The 15,918-nt window shown below is 41.8% G+C and overlaps 1 protein-coding gene across 4 annotated transcripts in view; it reads right to left on the bottom strand.

Moving 5' to 3' along the window:
* Window positions 1-8,324: 8,324 nt before the first annotated feature.
* The window catches only part of tmlhe (trimethyllysine hydroxylase, epsilon), a 30,050-nt gene continuing 22,456 nt past the window's right edge, over window positions 8,325-15,918 (bottom strand). For all 4 annotated transcript variants that reach the window (XM_033030467.1, XM_033030468.1, XM_033030465.1 and 1 more), the window contains exons 5-8: window positions 14,856-14,975; window positions 13,864-14,100; window positions 12,454-12,592; window positions 8,325-11,509 (exon numbers count right to left, since the gene is read on the bottom strand). In XM_033030467.1, coding sequence (XP_032886358.1) covers window positions 11,378-11,509; window positions 12,454-12,592; window positions 13,864-14,100; window positions 14,856-14,975 — 628 coding nt within the window. In that variant the 3' untranslated portion in view covers window positions 8,325-11,377. The remainder of the gene's footprint in view (window positions 11,510-12,453; window positions 12,593-13,863; window positions 14,101-14,855; window positions 14,976-15,918) is intronic.

Below are 15,918 nucleotides of genomic sequence, written 5' to 3' on the forward strand. Positions count from 1 at the left end.
CCTTCTTGAACATGATGAAAACCTGGACTGGATTATAGATAATAGTGGTGTGTAGCATTTGTATGTTAGTGTTAGTTAACATGTAAGTAGAGCAGATTTACAGGCAGGAAGAAATGCAAAGCTAAAATGTCGATTGTTTCTCTAAACACAGATCCTGCCTTAGCTGCTGAGGTTTTTTTTCTGTTTTGTTGTACTGTTAATTGACTTTAACATGTTACTCTATTATAATAAATTTACCAATATATTGGGTAAATAAAAGGGAGCAGTAAAAGGGAGCTGCTGGAGGAACTCAGCAGGTCAGGCAGCATCCGTGGAGGTAAATGGATCAACGATGTTTTGAAGGAAATGTCGACTGTCCCTTTACCTCCACAAATATTGTCTGACTTGCTGAGTGCCCCCAGCAGGTTGTTTCATAGCTCCAGATTCCAGCATCTGTAGTCTCTTGTGTCTCCAAGTTAAAAGGGAGTGTGGGAACCATGACCTCGGTGAGCGGAAATGTAATGTGGGAACTGAAAACACAATGAGTGAAATGGGAGCAGTGGACACAGTCCTCCAGTCAGTGGAAACCCAGATGTTTCTGTGGGCTAACTGTTGATTAACTAGCATGGAACTTTAATGAAAATATAAATATACTCTTTTGCCCGTTGTCACGAATCTGAACCACAAGGCACAACCACAAAGAACTCTAAAAAATTAGATCAGTGTAAAATTCCCCTTCATAGATCCATCCTTTTTTAAAGCATTCTGTAATTCGTTGTAGCATAATCCATTCCAACAAATTCCCACTATTGATGGGCAAGGCAGGTGGGAGTAAAGGGCCTGTCCCACGAGCATGCGACTGCATGCGGCAAGCGCGACCTAACGTGATCGCTTGAGCCGTACGGCCTCGCGGGGCCGGTCCCACTTCGATCACCGGAACCGTATGGAGTTGTGCAGAGCTGGTCCCGACATCGCGCGGGGCTCCGAATACCTGACACTGTCCAAAAGTTCTGCGCGGCAACGGCCTGCCGGCCCGCAGCCGCATTGAGGCCATACGCACCGCCTCGACGGGCGTGCGCAGCGTCTCGATGGCGTACGCAGCGTCTTGACGCCGTACGCAGCGTCTTGATGGCGTATGCCTAGCGCAAATTTCCTGCGGACTTCGCTTGAACTTCACGTCAACTCGTACGGAATTACTCGGCCTTCGCGCGGCCCCCGCTTCTGGTTTGGTCGCGCTTGCCGCATGCAGTCGCATGCTTGTGGGACAGGCCCTCAAGGAAGTTCAAGTTCACATTTATTGTCACATGCACTAATTGGTACAGTGAAATTTGAGTTACCATACAGCCATACGAATTAAAAAAAATACACGATAGAATTTAACATACACATCCACCACAGTGGAATCAACATTTCTCACTGTGATGGAAGGCAATAAAGTTCAGTCATCTTCCTACTTTTGTTCACCCGTGGTCGGGGCCTTTGAACCCTCCGCAGTCACCGCTACGGACCCTCCGCAGTCACCGCTACTGATTTACAGGCCCTCTCACCAGGATGACTGGAACTCCGACGTCGGGATGTATCGGAACACACACTCTGCGGCTTGGAGTTCCCGAATTGGCTGCTTTTTACTGGAGACCAAGGATTCCGAAGTCCACAGAGCTCCAACATTGGCGATCCTCGGCAAAAGATCCCAGGCTCTGCGATGGTAATTCCGCGCTGCGCCTGCTGCTGAAGCTCTGGGCCGGTCTCCGATCGGAATGGCCCCGCCAATCCAGTTGGTAGGCTACGAGGGGGGCAAAGATGCGACACGGAGAAAAGAAGCATCTCCGTCCAGGTAAGGGACTGAAAAACGGGTTCCCCCTATTCCCCCCCCACCACCCCCTACATAAGATACTACGAAACATTAAAACATACATTTAGACGCACTAAAAATAACAAAAAAGGCGAAAGAACTGACGAACTGCTGGCGAGGCAGCCACTGCGATGGCACCTACCGAAGCCTGGTTGACGAGAGAAATTGAGGCTCAGTTCAGGAAAAAGGAGGCATGAGACAAGTATAGGCAGCGAGGATCGTGTATCCCTGGAGGGGTTTCGGAAGATGAGGTGCATAGTTAAAAAGGAAGTCAGGAGGTTCAACAAGGGGGCAGGAGATAGTATTGACCGATAATATCATGACCAATCCAGATTTTATAAGTACATTAAAAGAAACAGAGTAACTAGAGAGAGAGAATAGGGCCCCTTGGAAACCAAAGCGGTAATCTTTGTGTGGAGCAGAAGGGGTGAGCAAAGTCCTCAATGACCACTTCTCTGTTTTATAGTGGCGAAAGACATGAAAATTAGGGAATACTTGTGACAGTTTATGGAGATGTCTTGAGGACAGTCTGTACTATGCTCAAGAAAGTGCTGGACATCCTAAGGCGTATGAGGTAGATAAATCTCCTGGGTCTGATCAGATACACCCAAGAACACTGTGGGAAGCTATAGAAGAAATTTTAAGAGTCCTGGCTGAGATATATGAATCATCATTTAACATGGGTGAGGTGCCAGAAGACTGGAAGATGACTAATGTGCTTCTATTTAGGGAGGGCTGCAAGAAAAAAGCCTGGGAACCATAGACCAGTGAGCTTAACGTTTGTGGTTGAAAAGTTACTGGAGAGGGCTCTGAGGGATAAAATTATATACGCATTTGGATAGACATAGGTTGATTAGGGATAGTCAGCATGGTTTTATATGTGGGAGATCTTACAAATCTGATTTGAGGTTTTTTTTGTCAATATGGGCTTCAGCATGTCATTTCATAAGGTTCTGCATGGTAGATTGCTCTGGAAGGTTAATCACGGAATCCAGAAAGAGAATTAATTGGCTTCATGGTAGGAAGCAGAGGGTGATGGTGGAAGGTTGTTTTTCAGACTGGGGGTCTGTGACTAGTGGTCACAGATGGGCCTGTTCCACTTAGGCGATTTTTCAGCTGACTGCCGGCGACTGTCAAGTTGCCGGCAGTCGCCTGAAAAACCGGGAACTGGAACTGCAACTGTCAGAGTGGAACACACACACAAACACATCGCTTCTTTCACCAGCCCGTGTGATTTTTTTAGACAGCGCTACCCCCCCCCCCCCCCCCCCCCCGCTTGCCCTGTCTAAACAATTCACACAGTGCAAAGCCAAGGTGATACAGACACACATAAAGCATAGTGTACGGTAAGTCTTTTGAAAGGGGGGGAAGGGGGGAGAAGGAGACAACTTTTAAGAAGCCAGAGATACGTGGCTGTGAAGCTTGGCGGACATTTAGTTTAAATCTTTTTATTTGAATTTTGAATTTAACAGCAATTTGCATACAGATAACAGACAGTGATAATCAGGACATAATTGTACAACAGTATGTAAACGACCCTCAAAACCCTTACCCTTACCCACCCTCGCCACCCGGGGACAAACAACACTCACATACGTACACATCCACACAAATACGATTTAAAAAAAAAAAAATTTTAAATAAGAAAGTTTTTTTTTTAAAATAAACAAAAATTGTGGGGAGGGAGGGGTTGAGGGGATAGCAGCTGCAATAAGACAGAGCTGTGATAGAGGGCACTCAGTCCTCTTCCGAGTCCGGAAACAAGTTAAGAGAGTTAACAAGTTCCAGGAAAGGGTTCCATGTATCTAGGAATGTCTTGGTAGAGCCTTTCAGAGAGAACCTAAGTTTTTCAAGCTTTAAGTTGTAGAGCACCTCCTTGATCCAGCGGACGTGTGTCGGGGGACAGGTAAGTCTCCAGTTAAGCAAAATCAGTCTCCGGGCTAACAGGGTTGTAAAAGCCAGGACCCGCTTCAACGCAACAGAGAGGTTGGTGTTGGGGGGAATACCAAAAATAGCTGACAGTGGGTTTGGAGGAATAGTCTGGCCATAGGCTCTGCTTAGCACGTCGAAAGCACTCCTCCAAAAGGTTGCTAGCTTAGGGCAAGACCAAAACATATGACTATGGTTGGCAGGGGATTGATTGCATCTGTTGCAGGTGTCTTTAACAGCGGGGTATATTCTAGATAATCTTGCGTTTGTGTAGTGGACTTTGTGAAGGACTTTGCATTGGATTAGGCCATGACGGGCACATATGGAGGAAGAATGGATCAAATCCAAGGCAGAGTCCCATTGCTGGTCTGTTAGTTTCGTATTCAGCTCGCCCTCCCACGCAGCTTTTAATGAGGTATAAGGTTTCAATATAACCGACCCTAACAAGTTGTACAAAAAAGAGATGCATTTCTTCCGGTTGGGATCTAGAGCTAGGATGGAATCGGTCAGGGTTTCAGGGGGACGATTTGGGAAATGGGGGAATATCTTCTTCACAAAATTCCTAATCTGGAAAAAACGAAAAAGGTGGGAGTTTGGGAGGCTATAGTTGTACGAAAGCTCCGCAAAAGACGAAAAAATGCCATCCTTGTATAGGTTTTTGATACTACTGATGCCATTACTACGCCAGGTTTTGAATGCGGAGTCTGTACTTGAAGGTTTAAAGATGTGATTTTTTAGCAGTGGGGTCAAGATGGAAGGGCCTTGTAAACCGAAGTTTTTCCTAAATTGACTCCATATCTTGAGTGAGAGGGACGCAATTGGGCCTGCACCCGCAGATGTTATAGAAAGGGGGAGTTGAGAGCATAGGACAGACCGCATGCTTGGCGGACATTTAACATTACCGGTCGGTTATCCTTGGTTCTGAAAACTGCTGCTTACCTTTTTTTCCCCCAACGAGCCAATGAAATTCACTGGTCAGCACCGGCTACAATCTACGAGAACCTCTGAGAACCATCGATCTCCTGGCAACCCATTAGGACCTCCTGGCGACCCACCTACGGCTCGAGAATTCTCGCTGCTCTCTATGGCGGCTTCATTCCAGTCGCTGCTAATTTTTCAACATGTTGAAAAATTCACGGCGACCATAATGAGGCCGCAACCAGTTCCCAGAATGCGGGAACTCCTTACGACCATGAAGGTGACTCCCCGGCAACCACCCGCGAACATGTGGCAACCATGTGGCAACTGCATAGTCTTCTGCAGTCACTTAAAAAGTTGCCTAAGTGGGACAGACCCATAAGAGATCGGTGCTAGGCCCATTGCTATTTGTGAATCATGTCAACGATTTGGATGAAAATGTTCAAGGCATGATTAGTAAGTTTGCAGGTGACACTAAAGTTGGTGGTGATGAATATCGAAAATTATAGCAGGATCTTGGTCACTGGACAAGAGGGCTGAAGTATGGTTAATGGAGTTTAATGCAACAAAGTGTGAGGTGTTGCATTTTGGGAAATCAAACCAGGCAGGATCTTCACAGTAGGGCCCTACGAACTGTTGTAGAGCAGAGGGACGTAGTAGAGCAGAGGATACATAGTTCCCTGAAAGTGACATCACAGGTAGATTGGGTGGTCAAGAACACTTTTGGTGGTTACTGAATGCTTGCACATCCTCTATGCATCATAGTACTTTGACATATCCAAAGAGAAACTATTATCAGCAGCACTGAGTAAAGGGCCTGTCCCACGAGCATGCAACCTGCATGCGGCAAGCGCGACCAAACCGGAAGCGGGGGCCGCGCTGAGGTCGAGTGATCCCCGTACAGGGCCGGTCTCCCCAGCATGCGCCTGCATGCGGCGAGCGCGACCAAACCGGAAGTGGGGGCCGCGCGGAGGTCGAGTGACGTGAAGTTCGAGCTAAGTCCGCGGGAACTTCGCGCGTGACGTACGGCGTCAAGACGCTGCGTAAGGCGTCGAGACGCTGCGCACGCCCATCGAGGCAGTGTGTACGGCGTCAAGACGCTGCTTATGCCCGTCGAGGCGGTGGGTATGGCGTCGAAGTGGCTGCGGGCCGGCAGGCCGTTGCCGCACGGAATTTTTGAACACGATCAGTTTTTCGGCGCGATGTCGGGACCAGGTCCGCACAACTCCATACGGCTTCGGCGATCGAAGTGGGACCGACCCCGCGAGGCCGTACGGCTCAAGCGAGCACGTTAGGTCGCATGCTCGTGGGACAGTCCCTTTAGGGTCAACTGAGGTTGGCAATCATCTGCATATCCATTTCAGCTGAGTATCAATGAGTTTGGTACTTCAGGTGACTGCTCAAATACTGTGCTGAACATTAGTGACTGTGAGTTACAGCTTAATCTAGATTTGGCCATGACCACAACTATCACAGATGGTGCAAAAATAATAAATAATTTAAATGAATATTTATTTCTGGAGAATAATAGATTGAAACTGGCTATTGATCTACAAAGCCTTAGCTGAACCTCATCTGGAGTTCTGTAGCAGTTCTGAGCATCACACTTTAAATTGAATATAATGAACCTGAAGATATTCTTCTTTCATGTACATCTTCCATGTTTCAAATATTGACATCACTGTCATCGTCCGTCCTGAAAAGGATGCAAGCTTCCGCCGACAATGTTGCAATAGATGATGGTGGTAGCAGAATTAGCTCGGGATACTTCCGGTTTCCAGACCCGCGATGTGAACGCTTCTGCTATGGGGCCATCATAAGATATTGATTTACCAGAAAGACCCCTAGGCTCTAAAATAATTCAGTTGCTGGAAGATATTATATAAATTAGGATTGATTCTTCAGGAATCCAGAATGTTAAGAGGTGGTTTGATAACATCCCCTTTAACATTTGGAAGAGACGAGGCAAACACACAAACGGTGAACACTAAATAGTGTTGAGAATAAGAGGAATTGTAAAACTGCATATCAACAAATTTCTGAAGGTAGTAGAATGAATAAATGAGGTCATTAAGGCAGCATACAAAACATTTGCAATGCGGAACAGGGTTTAGGTTTATTATTGTCACATGTACTGAGGTCCAGCTTTTGTTTGCGTGCTATCCAATCAAATCAGATAATATTAATATTATACATGAATACAATGAAGCCAAATTTCAATTGCATAAGGTGGAGCCTTAAGCAAATAATCCATTGTTTGCAATGAGGTAGGTTGAAGAATTGAGACTGTATCCTAGCTTGTGGAAGGGCATTCAGAAGTCTGATAACAGAGGGGAAATGGTGTTCTCGAGAATGGCGGTACGTTCTTTCTTGCTGCCGATGGAAGCAGGTAGAAGATGGGATAACCAGGGTGGGAAAGGTCTTTGTTGGCTGCTTTCCCGAGGGAGGTCGTGCCAGAATTGTAGAAAACATCCGATAGGCCATAGTCTATTGTGCACATTTCTGGTCTCCATATTACAGGAAGACTGTGATTACGAGGAGAATTAACAGGATGCCAGTAGGGCTAAAGTATTATAGTTGAGCGAGTTTGTTGGATTGACTTGTTTCGAAAAGAGGAAATAGAAGGGAGACTTAATTGTGTATAAAATTATGGAGAGGTCTAGGCAGAGGTCAGTAATAGGAGTCATCAATTTAAATTAATTGATTGAAGGAATGATGGTGAGGTGAGGCAACTCAAACAAAAGTGGCAAGTAGGCTCTGGAACTCACTTCAAAAGACAGAATCTCTTCCCCAATTTTAAAATGTACCAAATTGAGCACGTGAATAGCCATAGTATTCATCGTCTTGGGCTAATCCCAATTGGCCTTCTAAACTAAAGCTTTCTACGGTGAAAAGGTCAACAAATACTGTTTATGCCATTAGCATCATCTGGCAAGATGGAGCCAGTGTGGTGATTCTTTGCGTGCTCTTCCCAGAGAAGGATCTGCTCCCATGTGATACAACCACTCCATTATTCAAAAACGTACACGTTTAAACTGATTTGATTTATGTATGGTGTATATCATCTGTTTGGATAGCATGCACAACAAAGATTCTCACTGTATTTCTGTACGTGACAATAAACCTAGCACCAAGGGGCGCAGTCTGCAAATCAGAGCCAGATTCATCAGGGGGGGGGGGGGAGTCTGGAAACAGTGTTGCACACACAGGATAGTTTCAAACTGGACCATTTCTGTTCATTACAATTGATATTAGGCCACTTGTTAAATTTGAATAACCAAATGGTATTCGTGGAAATGGGAGAAGAGAAGTGTTAGATCACAGCTCTGCTATGATTACATGGAATGACAGGAGATTAAATGCCCTTCTCCTGTACTGTACTTCCTGTCTTAGGATAAAGTATCAGGTAACACAGTGGTTCCCAACCTGGGGGTTGGGACCGCCATGCGGGGGTCATTTGGGGGTTTACCGGGGGACATGAAGGGGTCATAAATAACACATCCATTTGTTGAGCCCATTTTTAGGAACCTAACAAAAGGTACATACCACATACAGTGTTTTGTTTGCGTATGCGTGTACGTATGCCAAAAAGGTTAAGAACCATTGAGGAAACAGAAGAGATTGAGACAAAAAATAACATGGCACATAACACTGGAAGGAGCAGTTTATTAACCATGAACAGTAATTGTAGCATTGGACAGAATATAACATAAGGAGATTACGGTATGCAACAGGAATAATACAATAGCTATGAGTTTAAATCCTCAAGAAAATCAATTTTTCATCAGTTCATGGAAAGCTTGAGATTTTACAAGAACTTGTCAAATCAGCAAGGAATAACATTGTATTTGATAAGCAGTATATATATTGAATAATTGAATTGAATACATTTTTTATTGACCAAGTATGTATAAATACAAGGAATTTGCTTTGGTGTTTTGCTCGCAAAAGGACAAAAACACGATATACAGCAAACAATTAAAAATATAACATAATTTAACCATGTGAAAATAAAGTATCAGAGTAAAAAGACGCTACAAACTTTTGGCTGTTGAGTCGAGCTACTGCTCGTAGAAAAAAGCTATGTTTATGTCTGGCTGTGGCGGCTTTGACAGTCCGGAGTCGCCTCCCAGAGGGAAGCACTTCAAAGAGTTTGTGTCAGGGCGAGAGGGGTCAGAGATGATCTTACCTGCTCGCTTCCTGGCCCTTGCAGTGTACAGTTCGTCAATGGGGGGAAGGTTGCAGCCAACAACTTTCTCGGCTGATCGAACGATGCGCTGCAGAATGCGGGGATGTCATGGTCTGGTGTGGCTCAGCCACCAAGCATGATGGAGAAGGTGAGGGCAGACTCTATGATGGTAGTGTAAAACTGGACCATCATTGCCTGTGGCAGGTTGTGTTTCCTCAGCTGCCGCAGGAAGTACATCCTCTGTTGGGCCTTTTTGACTGTGGAGTCAATGTTCGCCTCCACAGTCAAAAGCAACTAGCTCTTGGTTCTTTTATCTTCCAAACTCATTTTAAATTTCTACACTTGTTGACTAAACCTTTAGAGTCTGTAGCGAATTTTAAGCATTTTCCAAGACAGCCATCAGGTTCACATCTTCTGACCATGCTAAAGTCAACCTTTCTCACTGACAAAAATTCTCCCCCATATATCTAGGTCCTGATCCTATTACTATCTAATCAGTCTGGCTTTCATAAATTCCACAATTTGCACTTAATGTCCCATAAATAAAAAGCCATTGCTTCTGCACCATCTTTTCAGTAACATTCATTCGTGCTATTCTTTTATTCCTTTTATTAGTGGCCCATCATGGTAATTCATATACTACTACCCCTTGGGAAGTTCCTGGCAACCTTCAGAAGAACTCCAACTTCTCATAATCTGCCTATGAAATTTCTATCATTCTACTTACAAATTGATCCAATATGGACCATAATTCACAGCTCTTCAACAACACACTCTTCTTTCTAAAATATCTTGTAGCACATCAGTAGCCTAATTGACAAAGGCATCGGGGAAGCAGTATTATCCTGAAATTATCTGTATTGAAGAAAAAACAACATATCTCCCAATCAAATCTCCAAATGAATATAGCACACCAATTATTTCAATATATTATCCTTTACAACAGGTACTGTCAGTGGCAGAAAGGGGAGAAGATACTGGGAAAATAAAGAAGTCAGAATTTAAGAGCTGAACATGTAAAAAGCAAACTGGGCAAAAAAGGAGAAATTATTTTGGGGAACAATTTAATGCAGAGATGCAATTTCACACATAAAAAAAATAGATTGTGAGCACTGGAGACCTGATAACCTGTAGGCAGGCATTTTAATTGACTGAGATAGTGGATTCATTGGCTTATATTGTCCAGAATTCCTGAGATTTCAAAATCATCCCCTCGCATTGAAAGGAAGCAGATGAAACTACTGTTCAAGATAAAGTGAGAAGAAATTACTGTAGAAGAAAGCACTGTTTGTGTTTACCCTTAACGATGTTGTCAAGCCACAAGTGGGAAACAGAACACACCGAGTATAATTTTAGACTGAAATAGCATTTAATTACACGGTGAAGCCCCCCCCGCCCACCGTCACCTCAAACAAAGGTAAAGTGTGATACAAATGCTCCTGAAAAAAACAAACCCGTGTGAATTAAAAGAGACATATAAAACCCAGTAGGAAAGAGAACTCAAGACAGCAATTAGTTGGCAAGAGCTTTATGGCCTGCTCATTTTTCTAGTGTTAATTGTGGAGAAGGAATATAAATTATTTGGGGGATTTACTCAAGATCATGTCTTGCAGATTGTTTACTTACAGCAGCCCCACCGATGCACTGCCTAACATTTAAAACTTTGCAAAGAGCCCTACATAAAAAATAATCTCTAGTTTTAGTTTTGTTTGGAGAGATCTCCAACTAGATATTCACAGTTGAAAGCTCATCTAGAATATGTGAAAACAGAGCATTTATCAATCAGCTTTGAAGGCAGCACCGCAAAATATTTTGCTTAAAACCTTGCCTCAGAAAAGCAAAAGCAATGTTCCAAAAGCAATTCATGAATATCAAAACCAATTATTTTGCTGATACCGGAAAATCTAAACAAATTGAGTTTAAAAATAGGAAAGCTTGCATGGACATAACCAATTTATCTTTTCAAGACGTCCAAAGCTCTGTCAATATTTCTGTTGAAAGATGAGATACTTAATTGCAAATGCAGTGCTGACTCTGATGACTAGCCTAGAGATTTTTTATAAATGGCTGGAGTGAACCAGGAGTGTTATTCACTAAGCCACAGATTCAGTCTTCGAAGGCATTGCTTCTTTATATTCAAACCAAGCTGTCTAATGTACACACCTTTCTCTTCGACCCCATTCCAGAGGTTTCTTAAATACTCAGTTCTCTGCTGTTGTATTCTACTTCACATAACCAGCAAACTAGTTACAAGGCAGGTTTTTTGTGGGGTTGGGCTACATTTAAACCAAGTGACAATGGTAGAAAGGTGTCAAACAGCAACCATTAACATTCACAAGTTGTTTTAATTGAGCAATGAAAGCAAAATATAAATTTATTTGAAAAATAATGAATCAATGCATGCTCTTTCATGAATTTTGTACGAATACATGCTACATTAATTAGATCTGGAATTCATCAAGGAGACAGAGTTCTTGCAACATAATTTGTCTTCAAGTTCAGAAGCATTTTTAAATCTGTATGCCAAGAAATCTTGCGGTGTTCAGCACATCATCTCTCATCAGATAACAGCCACAGAGCCGCCGGTAACCTGTGAATGCATCACGACCATGCAAGACTCGCCAATTATCTATAAATAGAACCTGTAATTGATACGAGTAGTCATGAGAAACGTTACAATTTCACCCCACGTGGAAGAGTTTTGACTTTCCAAGAAAGCACATCCAAGAATACTGCTCCTCGCCCCGCCCCCCACCATTCCAAAAAAATCCCAAATCTTTGCTGTGTAGGTCATATTTATCAACTGCACGTTCTAAATGTGCATTTTGCTCCTTTCCTTTCCACCCAAAACCACACCCGGCACTCCTCTCTCCCAAATAGTGATTGCAAGGAAAATGAAGAACCAATAAAACCCAATTTAGGACAATTAAGGCATCTATAGCAGATTGAGAACTTAAAGAGAAATCCAATGGTTATTTAATGAGAAGCACTAACACCTCAAAACAGCTTTATTTTGTTTGTTTATATTTAAACCAATTACTACTATAGGAAGGAGTATGAAAAGTTAGCTATTAACTGAATAATGAACCTCCATGATGTAACGCATGGATTTGGCGAGGTTAACATTTCCTCAATTAAGCTATTTACATCAAGCTACATTAGCCCTTAAAATGTTGGAAAGGGATGTTGACAAAAGATACTGAAACTACAAAAAGGGACAACACGGATGGTCAGTGTGGACTCAGTGGGCAAGGGCCTGATTCTATGTATATTTCAATTGAATTAACCTCAGAGATCTTATCTTTGACAAATTCTCATGAACTATACGCTTATTCAACTACTACTTCAATTGCATATAACACATATCCAATTCTATGACAGCAAGTTAATTAAGCTTATTTTGACAGTCTTCATGGAAACTACCAAGTGAGATTACAAATAAATGCTTTGTGACAATTCCTAATTTGATCAAATGAATGTACATGCTGCTCCACATCATCAATGAAAACTGCACTCCATCCAAGTTCAGAAAGCAGGACATTTTTATAACATTTAAAAATTATACAATTTAGGACAGGTTCCTCACCTTTCCAGGCTTGAGTTTTACCCATATTTCATTCTCTGGCTTCCTGAGTTCTGTTGTAAGGGCTCGGTGTGCTATGTACCATTGATGGATTACATCATGAGGCGCTGTGCTAATAACAGCTCTGTCATAATTATTGTATCTGTAGAAAAAAAAACAGTAGGTAAGAATAATGTTCCCAGTATTGAGGAATAGTAGGGTTTCACAAAATTTGGAATAATTTTAAAATTAGATGAATTACAGTGGACTACAAACAGTTGCCTCTGGAGAAAATTTGAGAAAAGCAAGAACAACATTATATGCATAGGATCTGAAACTGCAGGGAAAACTTTCTCAGAAAGAATAAAGCAGGAGGGTGTGAAGTCACTTAACAAGAATTTCCAATCAACACAGATCACAAAAGGATTTAAGAGTATTAGAACCGCGGACCGAAGTGACAGAGAACCTAGGAGGTTACTGGGGTTACTGCTCAAGGATAAATTGGGGTTATTGCTCAAGGATAAGCAGAGACGTTACCTTGGGGATGGCAGTCAATTTCCTTGCTGTGATTTCTCCAAAACTAAAATCTACTAACACACTAAAGCACCAATCAAAAATATAACGTTCCATTAATATACCATTCAGCCAATCTTAGTGGAGATATTTTAAACTATTTAAATACAGGCTGCAACATCAACAGCAAAACAAGCAATCAATTATCACTATTGATTATGGCCACCTTCAGCTTGCTGCGTGTGTGTAGCATTACATTGGCATTCCATCTAGGTTTTGACCCAGTAACCATGAATTGATGCAGTGCATATTGGGAGATGTGGTGTTTTTATCCGCCAGCTGCCTTTTCCCTTCCGTGCAAGATCATGGGTTTGGGGAGACATGACATTCTTTAAAGCAGCCATGACAAATTGCAGTTGTTTTAGCAAATGGCGCCAACCCCAGTCACAGCTGGTCAAAACCACAGTAATTCCAATAAAAAGGTCTCCAGGATGGGGATTGGGGTGAAGGAAGTGGCGGAATGGGAACACAAAAGAAGATGCTCTTGGTGGTCTTGATTTGAAAACAATATTTATTTTTGTTAAAACAGTATTGTAAAATCAGCCAAATATGTGGGTAGATTTCACCAATTATATACAGCTGGAAAAGGGAATTTGTTTGAATAAAAGTCTTCTTGTGTCAGTTGGTTTAAAATTACAAACCAGTTTTTAACTAATTTTAGCTCAAACTACAGCAGTCCCAATAAGGTTAATGTAGCCATAGGAATGCAAAATGATACCAGTTACCAGTCTAAAAAAAACACTTGAATAACAAAGTCTCAGTTCCCCAACTCTGTCGATAGCATTGACACCACGAGGAATATGTTTGGGCTGTCTGTTTATTCCTTCAAAGATAATAGACAAATTAAAAAAAGTTGCTTGCCTTATTAAATATAATTCGTTATTCCATGGATAAGCATTCAGAACTGGGCCAATTCCAATCATGTGATTGTGACATTCTCCTACATTCTCTATGTATTCATGCTTGATTGGCACCTTAGTGAGTAAATCAAAGTTATCAGGGCTTTGTTTTCGTACATTTTCTGCAGCGTTAAACCCATCTTCCAACAGAGTTCTTCCACCAGTTCCATCATGCTTCAGGCAATGAAATAACTGAACTCTTGTATTTAAAAAAAAGAGGAAAAATTGAACAGGGTAGATGACATTAGATAAACACATTTGTTTAGGTTGCGCTCATTGGCAGATGATTAACTATAAATCCCTCAGTTTGCAGCAATGCACCAACCAGACCAATCTGTATTAGAAAAAAACAAAACCCTTAATTCAATATCCCAGGCATTGCAGTCTGCAAATCCACTATTTTAAATTTAGATTCCAAATGGATCAGATCATTCAATAAACCCACTAGGATATTTAGAATGATGATACATCTTGAGATAAAGTCAAACATAGGGAATAATCAAGGAAACATTTGGGCTGTCCTAACCCAACTTCATTCATACAGTTAAACCTTTATTCGTTAGAGAGTATACATTTCCCATGACATGTTCTCCAATTATTTATTATACTGCAAACCCTGACAAAGAATCTTGAATAGTATTCAACAATTAAGTGTTTCTAATTTTTTAACAAACTCACTATGAAACGATCAGGATGTCCAAATGCTGAATATATTTATTTTACTTTTCTACTCTCTTGAAAACCATTCAAGATCAGTAAAGTACAGAGAGGAATCATATTTAAAATATACCCAGTTTGTCTTGAGGGAATAAATGAAGATCTATAGGAACATTAATGGTTGGATTAATAACTGAAAAAAACCTACCAAATCATCTACCTCAAATCATAGCAGAATAGTGAGCAATGAATGGAGAGCATCTCTAAATGTTACAACCTATCTAATAATACACATACCCACAAGGTTCCTGAAAGTAAGTTGTATCTATATGCCGATCAAGTGCCACTTTTGTGTAAGCGGTATCACCACGCGAGAAGTCGGAAGTAAAATCCCACATTCGGCCATAAATGGACTCCCTAGAGCAACAAAGTTAAAACTTAAAACCATCCTCAAAACATCCAAAGGAAAATTAAGTTAATGTACCGTTTTAAATTGCAAGAACTACAAAATAAAAATATTTCAATTTTCCAACGTTTGCACTGAAAGGCATGAATTGCTGGAAATACCCACGATGCATTATAACTGTTTGAGATCAATGACCCAGCACTTTTTATTTTGCTACCTGCTTCACGATTTCCCCTCTGCCTGATTGTGCAACTCCTCCCCGGCTCCATCAGGCAGTTTGGTTCAGTCTATAGGCCAGAGAGCAAATAATATATTAAAAGAAAAGAGAGAAGTAGTCCAACAACATAATGAGGCCACAGAGAAAAAAAATTAGTAGCTGGAGATATTTACATCATGCAAATAATTAAAGCAAATGGTATTCAAAAAATTATTGTGCAGCCAAGTCTTACTTCATGCAATTTGAGTCATATCAGAATACAAGGATTCCTCGACATTTCCTAGTTAACCACGTTTACAGGCTGTGCTTCCAATTACTCAAATTCAAATTTTGCGGTGCGAAACAGCTCGAGTCATTGCAGGGCATATGGGGAGTCTGAGAATTTCTTGTTTCAGATAGCGGTCAATATGCAAATAGTACATTAGGTTTGTATCTCTGGCCATCCAATATTAGAACCTTGGAGTCAGTCATACAGTACAGAAACAGGCCCTTCTGACAAATAGATTACGAAGAAGCAGGGTGTAGGAATCCTTCAACATTATGACCCACAAACAATCTTAACATTCCTTCAAGGGCAATTGAACCTTGCAATGAAAGTAATCTAAAAAGTATACACAGCATAGCAGGTCAAGTGACTGAATTGTAAAGTGTAGAAATATAGTTTTGTAATTGTAGTTGTCTCAGGGAATCCAAGTCAGAAAGATATGCACCCTTCTGTATCTGATGTGTTGCTTCCC

This window comes from Amblyraja radiata, chromosome 12 (genome assembly GCF_010909765.2).
Source record: "Amblyraja radiata isolate CabotCenter1 chromosome 12, sAmbRad1.1.pri, whole genome shotgun sequence".
NCBI lineage: Eukaryota > Metazoa > Chordata > Chondrichthyes > Rajiformes > Rajidae > Amblyraja > Amblyraja radiata.